We start from the raw sequence: 24,150 nt of genomic DNA, 5'->3' as shown, positions 1-24,150 counted from the left end.
ACTGTCCCACCATTTTTGTTGCTGCCACCAAATTCAAAATGAGCATACATGTTCCAAAGGAAACAATAAACGTTCTCACTTTTGAAATTTTATATGTCGTCTTGTAGTGGCTTTGAGCAAAGATAACATTGCCAAAGTATGTAGTCATACTAGATTAGATGTAAGACAGGTGGAGAACGGGTGGTGGGTGTAAGTGTTGAGGGGAGTAGTTCTGGGATGTCAGGACTGCTGCTGAGTGCCGTTGAGTGTCGTGGGCCGAACTCAACGAAACACCGGTGAAGGGGGGTGCCCACTTGATAACCCAGTGAGTTACTGCATAGTGTTAGCATAGCCTTCTTTGAATTAGTGAGGTGTTTGATAGGTGAAGAAAGGTAATATTGAGTCAGTCGACCCTTGCAGTGTTATTCCACATTAATATGGCACTTTGTGTAAACTTTAGAACTTTATTCTATTTTCATTTTTGGGGTTACATGATTTGAAAATCATCACAATCTGTATTTATTTACACTTTACACAGTGTCATAACTTTTCTGGAAACGGGGTTGTATTTTTACTGCTTGTCCCACTGTTACAATACTTAACACTTCTGACTTGAACTGCAGTCATAAATTCCACAAAATAAATGAGTTAATGTTCTTTGCAGCAGTCTAGTTTTGTGCACTTTGAGTGAGCGAGCTTATCTATTGTGCGCTCATCTGTTTTGTTAATTAATGAGATGATGGATGTACGGCTGAGGGATGGTTCAGCTCCAATCCTGTGAGGCCACCATTAGAGGGACCAGCATAGCTCAAGGCCTCTGACAGATGAAGAAACGAGAGGCAGAGTCCTCAAGTCAGCAACTCTGTCTCATCGAGCCTAAATGGAAATGTGCTGATTAATTTCTCTTCAAATTGTGAACTCTCAATCAACCCTGCAGCCCCCCCAAAAAAGAAACAGCTTCTATTCATAAAAGTAAAAATTAGGTCTCCTGCAAGAACAAACAAAAATTGCATGCTTATTTTTCTCTTTAAAAAAACAAAAAAGAATAATGGCTGGATTTTGAAACTCCTCCATTAAAACAGACAATTAAAATGTTTTATTTCCTCACTTTGTTGTGTTTTTCCTTTTACCTCTGTCTCCACTGACTTCATGCAGTCTTTGTGTTATTAACAATCCACTTAACCTCCTCTTGCGCCTCCTCGTATTTCTTGCCCTTTTCTTCTTTGTGTCTGTACTTGAATTGTGATTCATGTCCACACAGGTGCGATCCGACTATGACCAGCTGAGACAGACCTTCACTGTAGTGAGCCAGGAGAGAGACGTGGCTCAGCAGCAGAGGAGCCAACTCCAAGGAAAAGTGGACAACCTGGAAGAGGCTCTAAAGGTGAGACACCTCTGAATTTATGATTGCTTTCACCTCATGTTCCCCGAAATTCAAATATCACATTAGTCCTTCTTTAAATTTAGACAGGACTCTGGTACTCTCCATAATTGAATCTCCCTTACAGAAAAAAACACATGAATTTCAGATGTGCAAAAACTCATGTGATCATATGTGACCACATACAGTACACACGTGATTGTGCACATGTGAAACATTTTGCCCATGATAAACATGCGGCTTTGGATCACTTTGGAACACTTGCATTTTATATTTCTTCAAGCGACATCAAATTATGCATTTTATTCAATGAATTTTCAGCCACACATATGGTATTATTTGATAACATAAATTTGACAAATCCTGTCAAACACGGAGTCTTTCTCTTGACTCATCCCCAGTATACTGTAGTGCTGTGACAGTTTTAGTTGTAGCAAAGAGTGGGGAGTAAAAGAGACCATGCGGCCAGCTCCAAATAACGCAGTAATGTCAGAAAGCAGTTTGCAGTGTTGTGGGAGTTCTCAGAAGTCCTGTAAAAAGCCTCAGTGCTGAGTTTTGGCGAACAATAGACCTGTAGAAACCAAGGATTTTAGTGGTTTTTTTCATATAAATTTGCCTTTTTTACTCACATTTCCCACAGAAATTAATCACCTGGATTAAATTATAAGCATGTGCTTGAATCTAGATTGAGTTGAATAGACAACAGAGTCATGTGTCTGTAAGGTAACCTCTGCACATTGCGGCTAAAAATTTAGGGAGACTCAAGCCTAAACCCTCCTTTGCTGCTCCATCTGTCTGTCTACTTGGGCTCCTTTTACTGACTTACTATATATCTTGCTACAGTACATTCGTCTGCCATTTCCATCTTCCCTCTGTTAATTCATCCCTTGGTCATTTCAGTGGTTTTGTTTGGCTCACACCATTCATCACATTTGGAGATTTTTCAGGCCCAATTTTCGCTGTCTCTTCTGGAAATCTTCCCATCCCCGCATGTGTTTGTTTTCTAAGAAAACTTCAGAGGGAAACTGATGCAACACATGAGGTGAAGTCTCAGGCTCTTTTTTCATCGTGTTCTGGTCTGCCAATAGTAATCAGACACAGTCTCACTGCGCTGCGAGAGGCACTCTCATTACAAATCCTCGCCTCCCTGCATCTCCTATTGATTGTCTGTTTGTCAGGATATTTGAGAGAGAAATGTACCCATATGAGAAAAAAAAAACCTGACCTGCTCCCCAACACGGCAAAGAGAGGTCTGTCAGTTTCTCATTGTGCATTGATTATGGAAACAAAGAGACTATTTAGAGAAAATTACATGGGGTGATTGGGGAGGAGAGATGGCAGAAACACATGAAAAAACAGAAAGAGACCTACTTGATTTTTGGAAAGGATTCTTCAGTCAAACTTATGACATGCAGCGCTGTCAATCTAGTTTTTAAAGTTACATAATCAAGTAACAAAAGGCTGTTTGTCACAGTCTTGTGGGAATTGAGACACCAGTTGGCACAGAGGTTGAAAGGGTAGTACGTAAGATAAAGTAGCCTGTTGCAATTGTCTTTGTAAAGGACAATCATTTAAATAGATAGAGGATCTGTGTTATGGGAACGTTGTATTTTGTATATTGTAATATTGGTGGCCATTCTGTGAACTCATGTTAACTTTGACCTCTGTTGTATAATGTTAGGAGACTCGAAGTCTTGCAGGAAACTGATATCGGGGCAAACAGTGGAAGCCCCCTATAGTAAAGTGAATCATCTCAAATGCTTGTCTCTGAATCTGATCGATAGTAAACTTATAAACCCCTGCATTTGATATCATAGGTCACAGAATATAGATCAGCTTTTGATAAATTGCTGACAAACCAAATTTTCTCTGTTTATCTGCAGTAATAACAGACATTAATATTTTGTGTGTTTGTTTGATTGACAGGCCTGTGGTGCAATCAAGTTTTTTCTAAAAGTAGGAGGGGTGTAGTGTCCTCAGGTTTCCAATCAGATCGAGTCAGATCCACCGCTAGCTCCTCCCCAGGTCATCCAAATAGGGTCACTTCTGGCTCCACAATAGCAAGATGGCAACGGCCAAAATCCGAACTCAAGGCTTCATAACGGCAGTTCACAAACCAATGGGTGACTGTTTATCTGCAGTAACAATAGACATTTACTGTTTACTATAAGCATGATTATTTTTCTACTCTGATTCTCTTTTAAACAAGCAAGATTTAACTTGTTAATTACCGAGCGTTAATGCATTGAGATATTTCAACAGAGGCAGATTGTACAGAATTGTGCACAGGTCTTTGATTGCTTTGTGCGGTGAGTACTGCTGTTGCTCACTGTAAATAGAGAGCCAACCACTCAACCGGGCTCAATCTATCTTCCAGTTGATTTTAGGGAGGTCAAACAATCTCCAGCAGGGCAATGTTGATCAACGCTACAAATTCATCTGTCGTACATCGCTGGGATCATTCTCGTTTATGAACAGTTCCAGGTTTTCCAAGTCTGGCATCAACCAGTCCTACTCCCCGCAGATACGAGTTACATTGTCCTCCAGGATGTTCCTCCTTCATTTGGCTTGTGCCACTTGCTCCAAGTCACGTTGTTTTGGAAGACCCTGGCAACTCTACGTGAAGTCTCAAACTTCTCAAAGCGAGTAGTAGGTCAAGAAGTCTCAATCCTTTGACAGGATGTCATAAGTACAATACAATTGAGTTGCATTTGTTTAGGTGTCAGATGTTGTGTGCTTTTCATCTTAAGTCTGATAAAGTCTTTATGGAGTCACATCTCAAAGAAGTCAATCCCAATCAAGTCTCAAGGACTTTCTTTTCCAACTTAAGTCTGAGCGGTGTCGAGTCCAAGTTTCAGACCTCAAATCCACAGTTTTGCTCAGAAGTATACGTAACAATGTGTTGCCACCAAAGTAGTCCCCTTTCACCTTTTGATGTTGCACCTCTTTTTGCACTGAAGCTTCTATGAAAGGAAAGGTTGGCAGTGGTCCGGTGGTTGGAGCAGAAAGCTTGTGTGAGGATGGTTGTTGGAAACTGAAATCAGTGAATGAAGCAAATTAAATCAAACTTCTCAGGTCTGTTTATATTTTAACATGACATCGCAGGGTGTTGACATTGTAGGTGTGACCATTGAGTCCTGTCTGAATTTGCAAGGGTTAAAAAAGTAGTTTTTCACTAAAGCTCCATTGACAGCATCTCAGCCATCCCAGTCCTCTGCAGTTTAGAGCTTCTCCCTGATTATGCAAAGCAGTGGGTGCCTGCTCAGGACACCTCAAAGCCACTCCAGGAGGTAAAGAAGCTTTTCTTTTTTCTTTTTTTTTTCAAGGCAGAGAGGACACAGAGGAAACAAAATATGAATACTAGAGCTTCAAAGCTGTCTTTTCTTCTTAAAATTCTCAGAAACCTCTTATGGCCTTAACTCTGTTTCTGCAAGATGTGGCAGCTGGTCGTGACTTCGTGGATAGATACTGTATAGTCATGACTCGGCTAATTTGGCAGAGGGTAGATTTGGGATCAGCGTCGGTGACTATGTGTGGCAGCTTTGTCAGAGTCAGTTCGGAGTATGGAGAAAGTTGGGTGTGATAGATAGATATACATTACATATCATATTACAAAAAGCCAACACTCCTCATTTACTTACTGTACCTCTTCAGTGAAATTGTATATAGAAAGTGTTGGACGGAAGAAGGCCATGTCTTTTCCCCTCCTTCTGGTCTTTAAGCTAAAGTGGCTGCTTGATGGAGCATTGTGTACAGACATGTGATTGGTATCAATATTCTCATCTAACTCTTGGCAGCCTTTCAATTTAATTGCTTGGTTTAATCTGGGAGGCTTAGTTGGTGCTTTGCTTAAATTTGTGGGATTTATTATCCTGAAGCTGCTGCAAACAAGCTACGGCTTTTTTCAATATTTCAAAAAATATTTTCCACTAACAATGTCAATCAGCAACTGGGCTCAGTTTCCTCAAAGGCTCTTGCCAGAGTGGTCGCCAGCCCCGTGCAGGATCTACCCACCTTTTCAGTGCCATAAGTAAGAACAGCAGAATTCAGATAGATGTTTAGGCTCTCAAGAAGAGGAAGAATCCTTGTTATTTATTTCACGTATGCTACATACACAGGAATTTGACCCATGTGTGTGAGCACACACACCTGGAGCAGTGGGCAGCTGCAGCTGCATGGGGGGCAGTTGGGGGTTAAATGCCTTGCTCAAGGTTACTTAAACTGTTGGAAGAACTCACATTTTCCCCCTGTACTTCCAGGGAATTGAACTGGCAACCCTTTGGCCCAAAGTCTGCTTTTCCATAGTTGGTGCTAGATTGGATCTGTCATAAATACGCACATTGTAACTCTACAGTACTGTGGTTGGTTGTTTCACTGTCACTCAACTTTTTTCTAACCTTATCCCTAACCTCAGTCCTACCTTTAACATGAACCCTCATTATACAACAACCAATCACAGGCAGTCACCACAGACACTGATCAATGGCTGATCCAATCCAGGACCAGCTTTTCTCAACCTCCAGGCCACAGGTTGCCTCTCTATCTGTCATAATCAGTACAGAAAGTGTGTGGTTAGGATGCTGTCAAAAATCCTCTCGAAATAACATCCTTCATCCCTCCCCTCCTGTCTTTGTTTCTTCCTAGCATATGCATGAGTCTGTAGAGCTGAAGCAGCAGTTGCAGACAGAGCATGAGCACGCCTTGGTGGCCCTTCACACCAAGCAGAAGGAGATCAATCAACTGCAAAAGGTATGATCGTATGTATAAAAAAAAAAAAATAGAAGTCTGTCATTAAAAGCTTCTTTTTTTTAATATACCTTTGACATATCCCTCCTTGCTCATTGATTTTTTACTTCATGCCAAAGCTCCTGGTTCAGTTATTGATGTGTCAGTAGCCAGTTTTATGCTGAATCACTGTTACAGAATTACTGCTACTGTATCAGAAATGATAAAGACCTCAGACACCTATCCAAATATCAGCAGATTTTATTAGAAATGCAGATTCAGCTCCGGCGCCTTTGATCGTACGATGAAGAGCTCTCTGCTAAAAATGTTGCCTTTCTTGTTGTTGATAAATTTATACACCTCGTGAACATCTTTCAGTGTGCAGACATGACTTTTTTTCCCTAGTTGTTGTATTCTTTCTGGTACAATTTAAGACTGGGATACACACCATGTGTTCTTAACCCTTCAAATATCACCAGGGGATACATGGATTTAAATTACAAGCACTTTTTAATACCACTGAGTCGGTTCAAAGGTTTAATCATATTTGTGACTCAATTTAACAGTTGTATATGTAAAATTAAGCATTTTTCACTGCATCTTGTCTTACATAGACTCAATCCCCTTGATTATCTGCACTGATATATTTTTAAGCCAACATTTATTATTAGCTTCATCATTTGCTATATCTTTGTCATGTTGCAGTGTTTATTATTTTCCAAAAAGCCCATGTAAAATTATCCTACTCGAGTGATTGATAACTAAACGAAAATAATGTACTTAGGCTTTGATATTGTCAAAAAACAGATGAATACTGACTCCCTTCCTGTAAATCTGTGAGGTTTGTCTTCGCACTGATGTTTTGTTCAAAAGAGTCTCATTAACAGTCTAAAAGATTAAAATGGTCCAAACAGAGCCTACGTGACTTGTACAATCACACAAAGTTTTTTTTTTTGTTTTTTTTTAATGTCGAAGACTGTGTTGTTACTTCCTGTAGCAGCCATTAATTGGACACGAACATACCCCAAAATAAATCAGTCGCTCTTTATCGGAGCTGTGCCATCAGGAGTAGGCATCTCTTCAAGTACCAGTGCTGTGATGAACCAGTGAGCCTCTGCCAGGGTATTGCGTTGACAGTGTGTCAGCTGTTCGCTGTCTATTCTACCTCATGGACTGTGATCACAGTGTCAGCTGTCACTGTGTGTTTCTGTGTGTTCTCTGCAGGCTTGGGTTCAAATTGACCAAGAGCATGAGGACGCAGTACACCTGTTAGAGGTACAGTAAAAAAAAAAACCAACAACAACAACACAGATACGTATGCAGCTTTACCTCAGTGATACTTTTCTGAAATATCATTTTTTTTTTTTTTTTAAATCAGTTTTAAGCAGATGAATTACAATAAACATCCTCAGCATTGTTCGTGTCGTATGAAGTCAGTTTTTCTTGGAGGGAAGTTCACAAAGAAGCGCAGATGAGCCAGCGACAATGCACTCCAGAAGAAGTGTACTTTTAATATTCCTATGTGGAAAAATATCGAGTCAGCGTAGACACGATTCCTGCTACTGACTCTGTGAAGCTGCACCGAGGCAAACAGCGCTTTGAGCTAAATGCAAACAGTAGCGTGCTCACATCTCACAGTGACAGTGCTAACATGCTTATGTTGAGCAGGTGTAATGTTTACTGGGGTCGTAGTTAAGCATGCTAACATATGCTAATTAGCATTTAACAGTAGTCTACTGAGGTCTTGAAGATATTTGGACCAAAGTATTGCACAAATTAAAACGTTTGCCGACTGATGGAGGCAGAGAATATTTAGGGGATCACCAAAGTCAGTTGGCTTCATCCTCTGGATCGCAAATGTTGTCAACATTTTTTTAGCAAATCTATTCCATAGTTGAGATATTTTAGATCGGGCCAAAACAGTGCACTGACCAACACTGTCATCCCTGAAACCAAGTAGTAACCGGGCTAAAACAATATTTATCAGTCAAATACATTTATAAGTCAAACTGCACCCTGCACACACACACACACAGACACACACACACACACACACACACAGTTTTTAATAATCACAACTGATTGCACCTCTGCGGAGGCTGAAATTTGATAAAGCTATGCTGGGAATTACTTAGTAAATGGCATTTACCACTAAGAATGATAAAGTGTGAAGAGCCCTGCCCTAACTGGTACAATAAAAGTTACAAGATATTGAAAGAGATGTCAGAAAAGCAGCGTATGCACAGGCCCACGCAGCCTTGAGATGAGGTCTAATCAGACTAAATAAGTGAAAAGAGCTGCGTGGGTGGACAAACAGTGTTTAGGGGCTTTAATGTTGAGCTATATGAGGCCAACCAAGTTTAATCTGAATGTGTACACCCGTAAGGATCAAAGTCAGATGCAAACTGGAGATTCACTCATCATGTTGTGGTTCTGGCCCTTCTTTTCATAAAGAAAGAAAGAAAGAAACTGAATATGTCACCCGTATATTAACATCATCAGGGTGTTGACCGATGCCTCGTGCAATAAAACAGGCGATGTGGCATAAATTATGGCTTGAAATTTGAACTCCACATACAGAGAGAGGACTATCCTTTTCTTGCCCAGAAATACTTGTGAACAAATGCTGTAATATTGTGTAGGTTTTTCAATACTCCACACCAGCTTGTGACTCATACATCAGAGAATTCAAACTTACTTATAGCTCAGCCTTTCTGTTTGGACTTCTACCTCCTCCTTTCTCCCCCTGTAGGTTTTCTGTGCTGTTGTCGTGTGAAACATGACTCCAAACTTTTCTGTGTATTTTCTAGTTGCGGACTCACACGCCCCCTTAACGCAGCACCCCGCCTGACCTTTTCCTTGTGATCAAATTGCCGACCTGCTGTGTTTCATCACAGTCTTTAAGATGCTTGTCAGTGGCTCATCTACTCCAAATTGTTTTCTCATTTTACCCTTAAATCCTTTTGTCACGACAATAGGTTGTAAACTCCTTTGAGTGTGGTTCAAGTGGGGTCAGGTTATTATCCATCTGAGGCATGTTAATGCGATTTCACTGAGCAAGCAGCCTGAGTTTGGCTCAGGCAAACAGTTTGGTCAGAGAAATGTAAAACTCTGCTGTCAAGGAGTTAAACAGTCTCTTTCACAGGCATGTTTCTCTACAGCAAACACACATTTCTGCAGGCAGACAAAACTACATGATGTCCATCCTCAGTTATGCTGTGTTTGCCTTTTCAGTTTGACAAACATTTGACAAAACCTTTGTATATTCATCTCTGCTGATTTATACATCATTATTTTCCATTGCTTGTTCCCTCCTTTGCATGCATTCATATTTTGTTCTTTTAATTGTTCCTTTTCCTTTACTTTTTTTCTGATTCCCCCTTCTTGTCTGAACAGGACAATAAGGACAGAATGTTTCAGGTATTTATTTTCCTCCCTGATTAGTCTCACCTCCCTTCTATTCCCCTATGAATTTTCCAGACAATCACCAGAGCTCTTGAAGCCTTTAGTCTGTATTTATGCAAAATGGGAATCCATATGAACACAGAATGAGATTTTCACTCTCCACCTGTTACAACTTCCTTGACTCCTTCTGATGTGATGTGTATGATATGATGGCTTAACTCCTTGCAGTGCTCAGGCTTTGTTATCAGAATATAGCAGTGTTATGTATCAGCAGATGTCTCTGCTCCTCCATATGCTTTGATGAGAGTGTTAGAGGTTTCAATATAACACACTGCTAATGCTCAGAAATGGCTCTTTAGGGATCCTTTTCTAATTAGGCCTGTGTTCGATCAGCAGTAATAGATCAAACAGCTATTCTTTAGAGGGCCCATATCTATACTAATACATGTGATGAATTTTCTCTCTTTACCCTCGCGGGCTTTCTTTTTTCCTCATTGCCTTCCTCTCAGTCATTACCACCGCTTTCTGCTCTCTCTTCCGTTATCTGCCAAAGGTCAAGGTTCATGACCTGGAGCAGAAATGCAGGTCGCACAGTGAACACTTCCACCAGCTGTCCAAAGAGCTGCTGAATTTCCGTTTACAGTCGCAACCTGTGGATATCCTTCAAATTAATCCCACCGCCGCATCTCACAGCTCATTCTCACCAGAGAAGAAACTTCCACAAGTCATTGTTGGATTTGAAGACCAGCCAGAGATAGGTGGGTCAGCAGTCTCACCTCACAGCCAAAGGTGAAACAGGTTTTGACAATATTTTTAACAATATGAGTGCTTATTTTAATTTTCACATTTCTTGTAATGTATTATGAGTATCAGAATTCCTTCATATTTTTACAATTGTTGGTTGTATTAATTATTTGGGATAAATAGTTTACTACCCATTCTGAAAAAATATATACACTCAAAACGTCCCCTGATGAAAGCTTAGACTAAATCACGTGATCAAAAGGCTCCTGATCAGATGAAATGAGAGTCAGAGTGATCTGATCCGCAGACAGTTCACGTAACAGCCGGATCAGCTCGTTGCTGACCAGAGGTGGACACCATTAACAGCGATAGTGCTTATTCATGATCAATATCTGCCCTAATTGATCACAGGCCCAATGTATGACATGAATGTGATTTAACACATTAGTATTCTAACGACACAAAGAGCAACCTGCAGAGCCAGCAGATACAGCCGTATCAGGGATGTAGATTTATACAGTCTGGCACAGAGCGAAGGTCTTTGAAGTGCTGGAAATCCTGTTTTATCTTTCTCTTCACTTGAAACAGAACTCACTGATGCTTTTGTGCTAATGCATAATATTACTCCCAATCCACGAGAAGAGCGACGCAGTGGATCCATGCTGTTGACTTCTTTTAATTTCCTCAAGGAATTCAGCTGTTTGCGCTCTTAGACTGCAGTTTTCTACTTTACATCTGCTGCATTTTCCCAGTGTCTCCCCTCCCCCCCTCCCCGATGACTGGTATTTAAGGACATATGTATTGCAAATGGAAAAAGCTGATGGGGTTTGGAACAGCCTTTGCCATGCAGGGTGCTAGCCGTACCCTCGCTTCAACAGGAGATCAATAGCTGTGCAATGAGCAGCAAATGGGTGCAGAAGGAATGACAGTTGCTCTTTATTTGCTATGGAAATCAATGTCTCCCAGGTGATGAAAGCGCGGCACACACGCCGCTACTGATCTCCCAGTTCTTGCCCTGCACATCGCAGACTGGACCAGAACCCCTGTCTGTCAAATCCAGCACCGTGACAACGGGCCGCCCCAGCAGCCCTCGACAGCTTACCCCACCAGAGGTGAGACAGATTGACGCCACGTCAGTAAACATCATCACATTCATGATTCCTGCATGTTGCACTTAACATGTCCATTTATTTATGTGCACATTATTCTGGTTAAATATATTTATATAGTCTTATTTTCAAATTTACCTTTAATCCTCTCATTAATGTACAGATGGAGGATGAGGCCAGCCCATCACCAAGGTCCAAACCTCGCTACACTGGCCAGGTCCGCCTTTGCACTGCCCGCTACAGGTGAATGAGACGAGCTGCAGGAATTGATTTTAATAATGTTGATTTTATTGTGAAAAAAAGACATTGTAATGGTAACTGTTAGCTTTTCTTCCTTAAGTTATAACCCTTACGATGGACCAAATGAGCATCCTGAAGCAGAGCTGCCCCTTGTGGCTGGAAAGTATCTGTACGTGTATGGAAACATGGATGATGATGGCTTCTTTGAAGGTGAGAAGAAAATGAGACGACACAGTTGCAGTATTTGAAGTTGTCCTTGTGGTGTAAAATAATATCAGCATTAAGTGGAAAGTCAAGCTCAGGCAGGTATTTAACCCTCCTGTTTTCCTCGGGTCAAAATGCTGTGTTCAACCAAGTTCTATTTTATTTCTATATTTTTCTATATTTTTATATTTTTTGGGATCATTGGTGATCATTCTTTAAAGAAACCCTCACAGCCTCCTTGTCACCAATGATCCCAAAAAATATGAAAATAAACTTGGTTGAACACAGCTGTGGGTCATTTTGACCCAAGGACAACGGGAGGGTTAAATGACAAATGTCTAAAGAATATTGTAGAATAAAATTCACCATTTCTATAAAGGAGGGAGGTCATTTTCTTAAGTTTGTGACTTTGCCTGAATCCTTTGTTTGTTGTCGCTTGACAGTCAATACAAGAATGTGCATCGTCATATGTTGTCTCAAAATGACTCAAAAATGCCAAGAAGCGCGTGTCAGCTCACATTTATCCTTCATTGCAATTGTTGTTAAGTTGTGGCTTGTTCCTAAGGTTGTGTAAACACTGTGGAGGCAAGTTTTCATACATCAGTAATGTATATCGTCAGTTTAACCAAGTCAACTATATAATTACGCTTTTTTCAACGGTTGTTCTGGAGTACCGATTGGAGGTGCTATTGTCCGATTTCAGCCACAACACGTTCCTGCAAATGTTTCACAATACAAGTCTTGTTAAGAAATGAAGGGTTTCTGGCTGAAACGCTGGAGAGCTTTTAATTTGAAATGGACACATGAAGTGTTGAGTTTTCAACGAACGCGTAATGCAGTAACTTTAACAGGGCAAACGGGAGCGGATTAAAATGAGGCTTCGAGTTAATGTGATAAATCAGTCAGTTGAAATGTCAGTGTGACAACTTTGACCATTCAATTTTTTCTTTACTCTACTGCATGAGATACACTTTACGGATGACTGAATCTTCTGGCACTTAAAAAATTTGAATGAATTTCAACTTGATCAACAGTAGTGAGAGCATTGTATGTCCTCGCTGAGAGAAAAAAAAAATGGTTGACTTCTGTGGCATACATACTGTACATTGTATTATATTGTTTATATATTATATAGTTTTGTATGTTTACAGTGATATGTATTACAAGGTCTCTGGAAATGATTTTGTGCCGTTCCATCATACTTTACATTATATCTTGTTAACCTTGTACTGTATGTACAAGACGTGACGATACAACACGGTCAAAGCTTAATGTAAAAGAACTATAACACGGATGCAAAGATGACTCTCTGCATGACAGTTTGCGTCACTTATCAGTCCTATACTCAATATGTCCATCATATGGCTGCTGGCTGTTTTCATCTTGTGACCTCCTCTTTGTCAGTGCAGGGTGTCACCAAGAAAAGTTTCTGTATACTTTGTCATAACTAGTGATTGGAGTGATTCTCCATCTAATCTCTCTAGAATTATGAAGGCTTCTCCATCAGAGGCAATCCTAATCCCCCCGGCTAGCAATCCTGCAGCCAGCACAGCCTGTCATAGACACAGTAGTACTCAGCTGTAGTGATTCATTAGCTGTGGGCGGTCAGATTGCATGGCACTGTGGAGGAGCCTTGTATTTACCACATGGGAGGGAGAGACGGGCCTCAGACCAAGCTGTTGTCAAGATGGGACCTTGGTCCCTTTTAGTTTGATGACTAATCCAGCAGGGCTCAGCTTAATCATCAGCACACACAAACAACACACACACTCACTTGCATGCACACGCACAGACACACACAGATGGTCTTAAGGTCTCCCAGGCCTCTGTGGAAAAAGGGATTGAAGGACAAGATGATAGGGAGCTTTGTTGAACACAAACTTCTTGCCTTTGGGAAAAAACTACACTGCAAATCTAAGCTGTTTTTTTTTTTTTTTCCTGCATTGACCGCAGCATCTACATTCTCCAGGGTGTTCCTGGAAATGTTCAAAAGCAAACTAAAGTTAATGTTCTTCGAAATGTTGAAAAACAGTGTTTACACAGTTGTGTGTTTACTGGGGGGAGTACGAAAGATAGCATCAGAGAAGCCATGGTAAATCTTACATCTTAAGGAATAGTACATACTGTATGTTAACATATCTCCCACCTCTCTCTCAGTGACTCATTCCCACCCTACAAAGAAAAAAAGATCTCACTGCTGGTTTTGTGTGTTCAAGTTATTGCTTTGCTTTCGTCTTTGCCTTGTAAGGAGCCATTAGGGAAGTCTAATATTAACATTTGCAGGAGGCTTCACAGAGGGATGTTGTACTTTCTGAAAGAGACATTTGTTTAAGGGTAGTATTTTCAGGTAGGTTTTTCATTCATCAATATAAACATGTAAAATAAGGCACAAAGTCAAGTTATTTATCTGCATCTATGTATCTCCTTCTCTGCATCACAGGGGAGTTGCTGGATGGCCAAAGAGGACTAGTTCCTTCCAACTTCGTGGAGTTTGTCCAGGACAAGGAAAAACCAGCCATCCAGGCTGGGGAAGGAGGGGAAGACCTGGGCCCCCTGGACCACACCCCCCTGGCCTTGATGGCAGTGGATGGAGGTGCCTCCCAGGATGGCCTCTTGGGCTCAGCTAACGCCTTGGTTCCCTGTAGCAATGGGACAGGGGGGCCCTTGGATCCGGAGGACCTAGCTGAAGACGTTGTGCCTTACCCCCGAAAGATCACCTTGATCAAGCAGCTGGCACGGAGTGTCATCGTGGCCTGGGAGCCTCCACTAGTGCCTTTGGGCTGGGGGAACATCTCTGGCTACAACGTGTTAGTAGATGGGGAGCTTCGTGCCAGCATGCCATACAGTGGCCGGACCAAGTGTTTGCTGGAGAAGCTCGACCTGGACGGCTGCGTTCACCGCGTGTCGGTGCAGAGCGTCACCGACCGCGGCCTGTCAGACGAGCTGCGCTGCACCTTGCTGGTGGGAGCCAACGTGGTGGTGGCGCCGTGCGGTCTGCGGGTGGATGACATCCAGCGTGACACTGCCGAGCTCGCTTGGTTGCCCAGCAACAGTAACTATGGTCACACTGTGTTCTTAGACGGGGTAGAGCACACAGTGGTAAAGGCAGGAAGGTATAGATTACGCTTCCTCAACCTGAAGCCCTTGACAGTGTACAAAGTGACGGTGGTGGCAAAGCCACACCAGGTGCCATGGCAACTGCCTCTGGAGCAGAGAGAGAGGAAAGAAGCTGGAGTGGAGTTCTGCACTCAGGCAGCAGGTCAGAAAGCCTCATTTCTATACATAAAAATACAGTGTCAATAATATATGCACAGTTCTTCAGCTGGCGATTGCTTTTACATGTTTTAAAGAAACTTGTAGTTCGTCTGTCAGACAGATGGTCTTTACAGACTGCTGTTTATGTCAATATATTCATTGTACTGTCTTCTGTAATATGTAACATCATGTGGTTTATTGTACTGTGCTGTAGAAGAGTACAGTACCACATTTCCTTACCATACCATTGTTGTGTATTGTATCTTGTCTAGGTCCAACACCCTTTTGCAGAACAGGTCAGAATGAAACACCAGTACTGGGCTGGGTTTCCCATATGTATTAGCACTAAATTATCTTTTTCTATTGAAAGCCAATGGGCAGAGATGACATTAGTGCTATGATACGTTTGTAAGAGAATTGTAGTCATGAAACTGAGAATGATTAATACATGTTGTTCAGTATGGGCAGTAAGTTAAGGCATGTGGGCAAGATGGCATTTTGATATGGTTCTGAGATTGAAACACTGTTTTTCACCAAACGATGCCATTCATGTGTCCTTTCAAATTTGTTTCAAGTTTGATGTTTGAAACCAAATTCATGTGCAATTTTGTCCAAGTTTGCTGCACAGAGCACATCACTAATTAGAGAAGAGCCAAGCATCACAAGATATGATCAGTTATTACTCTGATGAGTCATTTCTTTAGCCTATAGCCTAGCCTGGAATAACCAGTTCTATATAAAGCAGTGCTCCTCCACTGCTCACTGAAATTACCATTTTGTATCAGTGTGCATTTGCTTCTGCTCGAATGCAGTTGTGCATGTTTTATCCAGTGATCCAGGAGAGTGGAGGACAAAGAATGAGTTGTAGTTAGTCTCTCTGGATTGTGTCCTGCATGCAGAGACAACAGTGTTTCTCTTAAGTGACCTCAGAGCCCACATTGTTTTATTGTTGTTTAATGTTTTTACTTCTCATAAGAAGTAGTGTGAGGTTATGATAAAGTACTCGACCATACGAATACAGACTTAAAATATTGTGCAGAAAATATTTATAATGGAGTATCTAGGGAATGTTAGTGTTGTGCCATAATAACTTATCATATGCTTAAATTACACCACAATGTATTATGGATGTCCCCCACCAGCAATGTCACACGATCAAGTATCTGCATGAGCTGTGTATCACTACAGAGTATAAATATGGTGTTAGGTAATTATTTCATAAATTTAGATATGCAAGACAAACTATAAACCTCACTCCCTCTTTTTTTTTTTTTTTGATCTGGGCATTTCTGTGCATGGTCTTGTGTGTATCCATTTGTGCGTTTGATGAATGCTTTCACATTTATGCTCATAATGAAAACAGTCAATTATAAAAAAAAGAAAATGTCCCCTTACACCTGTTCTCTAACCTCCCAGGCCCTCCGCTGCCTCCCCTGGATGTGCAGGTGCTCTGTGGGCAGGCTCCAGGAGTCCTGCAGGTTCACTGGAAGCCCCCCATCCTCTCTCCCACAGGCACGTCTAATGGGGCAAATGTCATTGGCTACGCAGTCTGCACTAAAGGACAAAGGGTGAGTCGGCACGTCTTACTGTTACTGACTGTATCCTCACTATAGTTAAAAGAAGGTGTGGTGAGTACAGGTGAGATACTCATAGTGGTTTAAAGACATCATGCTCAGTGAAGCGGGACCAGTTTATACTGGATCCATATTTCAAAGGTCTAACATGTTCTCTGATACAGTATATTAAACACTGTATGAATTGTTTAATCATGTTTAATCCAGTTGAAACACGAGAACATACATCACAGATGGGAATAGCCTCTGTCTCTGAGTGTGGCATTATGTCATCAGTGCCCTCAGTGCACACAGCAGTGCCACCTGCTTGTGATCAATGTTCAGTGCAAGACTCTCAGTCTGGGACCTGGAAATTACTTGTAAAGGTCTTTCACTCCCTCTAGTGACTGCTAAAGTAAACCAACAAACTGTATCTTAAAGGGTAAATCAACACTGAACCTTACTGGGTAGAAACCTGCTTCTGAGCTACTCTCTGTTGGTTGTAACTAAGGAGCATCTTTCCCAGCTGTAAAGAGTGACATCATAGTTGTTTAGAAAACATGTGCACTGAAATCATTGGTTGCAGTGTGACCTAAAATTGCAACATGTTTCAAGGTTTCAATCTACACAGAGCAGTACAGCCTCACATACATGGAAGTGTATGCATGAGGATACAAATCATTTTCCTGTATTTGTCTTGAAGTATTATAATAAAACATTGTCCTGACGCTGGTACTATACAACAGGAAAGAGCATCGGGTCATTAAAATTTCAAATAAAGCTGAATTCATCCATTTTTTATTATTATTTTTTTTTTTACTTCTGATGTATTGATTATGACACTGTTGTTTTAGCTGTTGTTTTAAAATGCCTTCAAGCCTACTTTGAGACATTTAGGGGGAGCTCGAAAACATTGTACAATTTTATAGTCACAGGTTGTAGATTTAGATTTTCTGAACAGTAAGGTTCCATAAATAAATTAAAACAGTAAAAAAAACCGTGTTGTTGTTGTTGTGTGTGAAATTGCTCATCATATACCGGTTTCCTCTGTTCTGTTCCTGCAGTGGCCATTTGTTCACTCAAATCACCAAGTTTAAGTTGCCACTTGAACTTCTTATCACAAAGACAGACAGACAGATGTCCCTAAGTTCTGTTGCTGTCTTGCTTTTAGTGGTTGTAAATAGAACTCCGGCCTTAATTATATCCCCCCCTCCCATTAGGGGAAGACGTTATGAAAGGGAAAGTGAAGAGACAGCAAACAAGAGAGAGCGAGAGAGAGAGAGGAGAATGTTTTTCTCAGGGAAAACAGGCTCCCCAAAAAGCTTCTGTGTAATTCGAACCCTGGTTAAAATGATAATGCAGCCTCTGTTGATGTTCTTTTTTTAAATCCAGATAGCAGAGGTGCTATTCCCGATGGCAGACTATGTTGCTGTTGAGCTGACAAGGATTCAATGCCTGGAGGCCAGAGAGGTCATCGTCAGGACGCTGTCAGTACAGGGAGAATCCCAGGACTCCCAAGTCGCCGTCATTCCAAACAACCTGCTCGTGCCTCTACCTCCGCTTGCCCTGCCGCCGCCAATGCACCCTCACGTAGGCCCCCCTCCGCACCCCCACGCTCAACCCCACGCTCAACCCCACCTCCAATCCCCTCACCCTCCTCATGGCGCACCCCAACTTCCTGCTCCCCCCCATGGACAACTGCTCCCACCCCATGGACAACCGCTCCCACCCCATGGACAACTGCTCCCACCCCATGCTCCACACCCTCAAACCCATCCCAGACTTCCCCATCCAGGTGGACCCCTGCAACCCCAGCTTCGAGCCCCTCATCCCCAGGCCCAGCCCCTACATCTTCAGCCCCGCCCACCCCACCAGGGTCCCAGGCCCCGGCACCAACTGCCTCTGCTTCCCCACCCCCAACCTCATCCTATACCTCAGAGACCAGTAAGTGCCAGAGACCTGGATGCCAAAGAGCACGCGGCCCACCACGGGGGAGCTATTCCACCTGGCCAGCCTGGCTGGGACCCCACACGCTCTCCCTCTTCCCAGCCTCCTGTGCCCATGCAAGGCCACACCCTGGAGGCCCCTCCCCCTCCCAATCCACGTTCCCCGTCCCCTCAGAGGATTCTTCCTCAGCCCCGAGGCACGCTGATCCCGGACACCGTGGCCAAAGCCATCGCTCGGGAAGCAGCGCAGAGGGTGGCAGCAGAAAGCAGCAAGGTCTGATGGAAATGGAAACACTAAATCCATTCACACATTTCTGTAGATAACTTGTGCTTAATGAATATATAATTACACACTCTTTCATTACTCACAGTGAAAATAAACGGTTACTCAAATGAATGAATTCAGTGCAAATGAACTCTTACAGAAAAAAATGGGACTGACACGTGATCACATGTATGACACATGTTTACCACATGTTGCAACATTCCACATAACATGGAGAAATATGTGGAAAAGTTTTCACATGGGAATGTACATGGGCTTCACACATTATACCATGAGAATGTTCTAAAACCACATGTGCAAAATCACATGTGCATGTGGTCACGTGATCATATGACTTTTTACACATGTGAAATTCATGTGGTTTTTCTGTAAGGGGAGGATGGAAATTAAAAGCATGTCACTACTGTTCGCATGCAAAATTGTGTTTTCTGTTGTTTTGATTGTTGTTTATATTCAAATGTAAAGACACTGTGAGGACTGCATAGAGTTATCATCACAATACTGCAAAATACATACGACAAAAAACTTTTTTTCATACCTGTTTTCAGGGAGACAGAAGGCAGGGCAGGTATGGAGAGCAGGGTCATTCCTTTCCCCAGCATCACTCTGACGAGGAAGAAGAAGATGAGGAAGGGTTTGCGCATGGCCGTCGGAGAGGACCCTCAGTCGATGAGTTCCTCAGAGGCTCTGAGCTGGGGAGGCCGGTAAGAACAGCGTGATGAGCGATGACTCTCTTGAACTTCAGCACCAGTGTGTTCTTCAGTGGTAAAACATGTGTGTACGTCTGGATGCGTGTTTGTGCATGTGTGTCTGGGTGGTTGCATGCATACACTTCCTCCGCCCGCGTCTCCGTGTGTGTTCACGTGCGTGAGTTTGCACATCCATGTGTGTTTGGTGTGTGCATGCATGTACTGTATGTACGTATGTTCGTTTGTGGACTTAAACAACTGCGTCTGTGTGTTTGTGTTTGTGTGTGTAACTACCAAAAGCCTCACTATAGTCACAATGAAGATTATCACAGCGAAAGCAGCCGGGGCTCTGACCTGTCTGACATCATGGAAGAGGATGAGGAGGAGCTGTACTCTGAGATGCAGCTGGAAGAGGGACGCCGACGCAACTCGCACAACACACCCAAGGTGCAGTTCTTTGCACTTATTCTAAAACCCAAGAGTCATCCGACCAAATTTTTAAATAGTGAACTGCACAGGCACAGATACTTCAATTGAGACTGCTGCCTTGATTTACATTTGATGTGTTGTTAGTGTGTGAGTTTTATTCAAATTTAAATGGAAAGAGAAAAGAAAGAGGAAAAAAAGGGGGTTTCTCAGGTTTAAGTATAGAGAGGCAGAGGAGTTGATCAATTCAGCACCATGGAGAGAGACAGAGAAGGAGCCTGGGTGTGAATGTTTCAGCACCACGGAGAGAGACTCAGAGTGAATGACTGGTTTTTAAGGTGCTTTCAGATAGCGAGCACTAAACTCTATTTCTTTATCACTGTTTTCAATGCGGCCCTCATGAACCCACATGGCTGTTTACATCTGCAGCTGACAATAATTGAACTTTTTCAACGTGTGTTTGCAGCTTAACATGTGGCCATGGCAACCACAGAAACTACAGAGATATAGGAGCTTCACTGTTTTATTTACCTGAATTGTTAATTTCATCAGCAAACATATGAATGAGGAGAAAAGGTACTGGAGGAGAATCTTCCGTTCGATTATCGAGTCCTGTTTCCATAAATTTGCAGTTGTCTAAAAGCACCTTTAATGCTTCTGTATCATCCAGACAAGCAGAGAGATTGTGTTTGGAGTAAAACAGAGACAGCCTGGCTGTGTTAACCACAGAGAAGGATGTTGGAGAGAGACAAAGGTTTAACACTACGAAGGGAGACATCTTGCTTAGTGGTGTAACATATCTTTGCCTTTCTTATATTTATTTATCTTACGAATCTTAATTCAGTAGTTTGCTATTAGTAATTAAGTTTGGAATGGTAAACTTTTCCCACGGGCTTGTGCGTGTTTGAATGTGTGTCTCTGCGTCTCTGTTTCAGTGCCTGCCTGTCAGTTCTGCATGATTTCGTTTACATACAATTTGTACAAGTATGTCGATGTGCATTTTCTTTTCACACGCTGCTTACATCCGTGTTTCTGTGAGCAACTCACGAACGCTTAATGTTGGTGGGTATTTTGTGTGTGTGTGTGTGTGTGTGTGTGTGTGTTTGCGTGTGTTTCAGACAAACACTCTGGCTGGAGGCCGTCACGACCGGGATGCCGGGAGACGAATTCATCACGGTGGCTCTCAGCCCCAGAGACGACCTCTAATGGTCCCCTCTATTGGTCAGTATGGGCAGGTGGCTGGAAAAGAAAGTGGAAATAGGTTGTTCTATAATTTTCATTTTTTTCTGTGCCAAAGTGCAACAGTGTTTGTTACTCTATTAATACCTTCATGAGCTTCTTTGTGTCTCCAGATCACCTCTGTGTCTGTGAACCATGTTCATACCTTTTAGTGGACTTCAGTGGAAGATTATAATGCAACTTTATCAAACTGTTGTGCACTGTTGCGCTACACATTGAGACGTTAATTTACTCTGACAGTGACACAGAATAGATTTGCCACAGTCGATGTCTATAGTTGCTTTCTTCTGTGTATTTGTTACGGCCTTGTAAGTTTTAGGAGGCAACACAAATCTTCAGTTAATATTTTGGGAGCGGAAAGTTGAGCTTTGCTTTATAACCCCATCACCTTCTAACTGGTGTTTCCTATAGAGGTAACCTCTGAGAATAACAGTGAGGGAAACCTCTCTCCCATCAACGAGGATGTTTGCTATGGCAAAGTAGCTCGGCACAGGACGTGGTCATCCCGCAGGCACATGGGCGGCAGCAGGTCTCCCCATGGTATGTGCCTGCAGTCCTGTTTTTCCCCACCACAGCATGGCAACAGCGAAATGCCACCAGCACCTGGCAAATGGCAAGAAGTAGCTGTGGACACTTGCAAGTGCCTGTTTCTTTGTCTCAAAGAATAATAGTATTTATTATGCTTCCAGTTGAACAGCATGACTGCACTGCACTGAAATGTGGGACCCACTGGCAAGCCACACCTTGGGGTCCGGGATGAACGTTTCCACAGTTGCAGATGATAAATGATTGGTTGACTGTTCAGGGAATGCCTCACACTCTGCACTGAGCTCAAGACGCCTGCTAAAACCCTTCCCTTTGTGGTACAACCACACCTACTACACATACAGTTTAATGGGACCAAGCATGCATAAAACTCTGAGGAGAAAACAGTGGGTAAACTTTAAAGAAGGACTACATTGTTGCTTCTTCTTGTTTTTTTTTTTTTTTTTTAGACATTTGAAGTATAAGTTTGAAATATCAGCGTTTACAGATGCAGCGGCCCCTCAGATTTCTCTCCTAGTTGCACATAAATACACTAATCAAACTTACTATAGGTTTGCATTGGTTTACCTCGGAGCAATGCTTGTACTTTCAACCATTAAGCGTAGGCCCAATAGCATTACACTTTGCTAGCTTGTGCATTTTACATATTACAATGCAAAATTATGCACAACAGGCTTCCACAACAGCACTGCCATCCCTGCTTAAAACCACTTCTTACTATGAGGGTTGGCCGCCAGGGGAACTTTTAGATTATCATATCTGTATATGTCACAGGTGGATTATTAGGCTTTTGTTTCAGCATGCACGTTAGAGTCTTGTCTGTTATTGATGTTGTGTCATGTCCATGAATTACATTTTGTCTGTGTGTTGCACCATGGTTTCGTTTTGCTCCTCATTAGTCTCCCACAGCACATTCAAATGTAAAATTAGACACAAAAAAAAATACACATCTCGCGTGTACAGTATGTTTGTTTGTGAATGCATGTGTGTGTGTGTGCCGCAGGAAATTTATGAAATAGTTCACTGGTCACAGATTCTTTCCTGCATGCTGAAAGGCACAAATTTGGCGAGAAAGATCCAATCTGTCATGCAACACCGCATGATCGAATCAATAAGACTTATTAAGCAACTGATTTCCTTTGATTGAAGCATGGCTTAGATACGTCACAAACTCACTCACCACAGAACTGGTTCACATTTTTTTTTTTTTGTTGCCAAACTCAAAAATCTTCTACATCTGTGACCAAACACCAAAAACACAGGCTGCTCAAACTTCACAACAAAAAACAAGCTTAGACTACAGTAAAAAAAAAAAAAAAAAAAAGTCTGTAGTGCTGGATATAAAAGTCTTCCAGAAAGTCCTTGTTTTGTGTGTTCGGTCACATTTATTGGTTTATAAGCTAGTGATACAGGATGATGGGATTTTATTCGTTGTTCTTTGTGTGTTTAAGATGGCTACAGAGATCGGGATCGTCGCTCTCCCACGTACTATGACGAGTCGGAGCCCGAGGAGTCCTTTCGGATATTTGTGGCCCTCTTTGACTACGATCCTCTGTCCATGTCCCCCAACCCAGATGCAGCTGACGAAGAGTTGCCCTTCAAAGAGGGGCAGATAATTAGGGTGAGACTTTCAAATTATGATACTTAGATACTGTGATTTAGTGAATTCTGGTTATTTATTTATTTATTTGTAATCTCCGGAAAGCTAAACTCACCATAACAGTACTCATGGCAGAAGATCTAAACTTTGCTCTTTCACTCTCTTATCTACCAGATATACGGGGATAAAGATACAGATGGGTTTTACAGAGGAGAAGTGAGGGGCAGGATGGGGCTGATCCCCTGTAACATGGTGTCAGAGATACGAGCGGACGACGAGGAGACTATGGACCAGCTCATCAAACAGGGCTTTCTGCCACTCAGCACCCCTGTGGACAGAATAGGTACCAGACACTTGATCTCATGCACATTAAAAGATCCGTGTGTTTGAACACAGTCATGTAATTATGTCGGGTGGACTTGAAAAAGGGTTCAATATTATGAAAGAAAACACGAGGTTGAATACTTCCTGTTATAATGTCATTCATTATGGCCTTCCAGAGCAGAACAGAAGAGGTCTTCGTCGAGATCAGGCTTCGAGGAGGATGGTGGCTCTTTACGACTACGACCCCAGAGAGAGCTCCCCTAATGTTGATGTTGAGGTATCACTAACTGTGAAGGACACACTGCTGCTGCCAGTGAACTATTGCAAGCCACCTTACAATATCATCTTTTTCAGATATTAACACCTTTGTGATGTGTGTTTTTGGGAATTTGTTTTAAATTAGAGTAATCTGCATAAAAATGTGATTATTGATGAGGAAAAGACAAAAAAACGTTATTTAAAAGAACAGCAGCCAAGATATAAACAAAAAGCCAAGTCA

The 24,150-nt window shown here is 42.1% G+C and overlaps 1 protein-coding gene across 8 annotated transcripts in view; it reads left to right on the top strand.

Moving 5' to 3' along the window:
* The window catches only part of rimbp2a (RIMS binding protein 2a), a 65,135-nt gene that overhangs the window by 34,255 nt on the left and 6,730 nt on the right, over positions 1–24,150 (top strand). For 4 of the 8 annotated variants that reach the window (XM_069163171.1, XM_069163204.1, XM_069163161.1 and 1 more), the window contains 17 exons: positions 1,241–1,363; positions 6,005–6,109; positions 7,310–7,360; positions 10,044–10,248; positions 11,201–11,346; positions 11,507–11,586; positions 11,684–11,793; positions 14,228–15,046; positions 15,315–15,338; positions 16,459–16,610; positions 17,988–18,815; positions 19,376–19,531; positions 19,817–19,963; positions 21,061–21,163; positions 23,179–23,348; positions 23,502–23,670; positions 23,828–23,928. In XM_069163171.1, coding sequence (XP_069019272.1) covers positions 1,241–1,363; positions 6,005–6,109; positions 7,310–7,360; positions 10,044–10,248; positions 11,201–11,346; positions 11,507–11,586; positions 11,684–11,793; positions 14,228–15,046; positions 15,315–15,338; positions 16,459–16,610; positions 17,988–18,815; positions 19,376–19,531; positions 19,817–19,963; positions 21,061–21,163; positions 23,179–23,348; positions 23,502–23,670; positions 23,828–23,928 — 3,489 coding nt within the window. Of the gene's footprint in view, positions 1–1,240; positions 1,364–6,004; positions 6,110–7,309; positions 7,361–10,043; positions 10,249–11,200; positions 11,347–11,506; positions 11,587–11,683; positions 11,794–14,227; positions 15,047–15,314; positions 15,339–16,458; positions 16,611–17,987; positions 18,816–19,375; positions 19,532–19,816; positions 19,964–21,060; positions 21,164–21,592; positions 23,156–23,178; positions 23,349–23,501; positions 23,671–23,827; positions 23,929–24,150 lie in introns of those variants that run through there. The other 4 variants (XM_069163187.1, XM_069163179.1, XM_069163196.1 and 1 more) reach the window with 4 other exon arrangements.

This window comes from Embiotoca jacksoni, unplaced genomic scaffold, assembly GCF_022577435.1.
Source record: "Embiotoca jacksoni isolate LCO1_2020_lvr unplaced genomic scaffold, fEmbJac1.0.p SCAF_10, whole genome shotgun sequence".
NCBI classification, from domain to species: Eukaryota; Metazoa; Chordata; class Actinopteri; family Embiotocidae; genus Embiotoca; species Embiotoca jacksoni.
The sequence above is the reverse complement of the archived record's forward strand: the minus strand, read 5'-3'. Positions and strand labels throughout refer to the sequence as shown.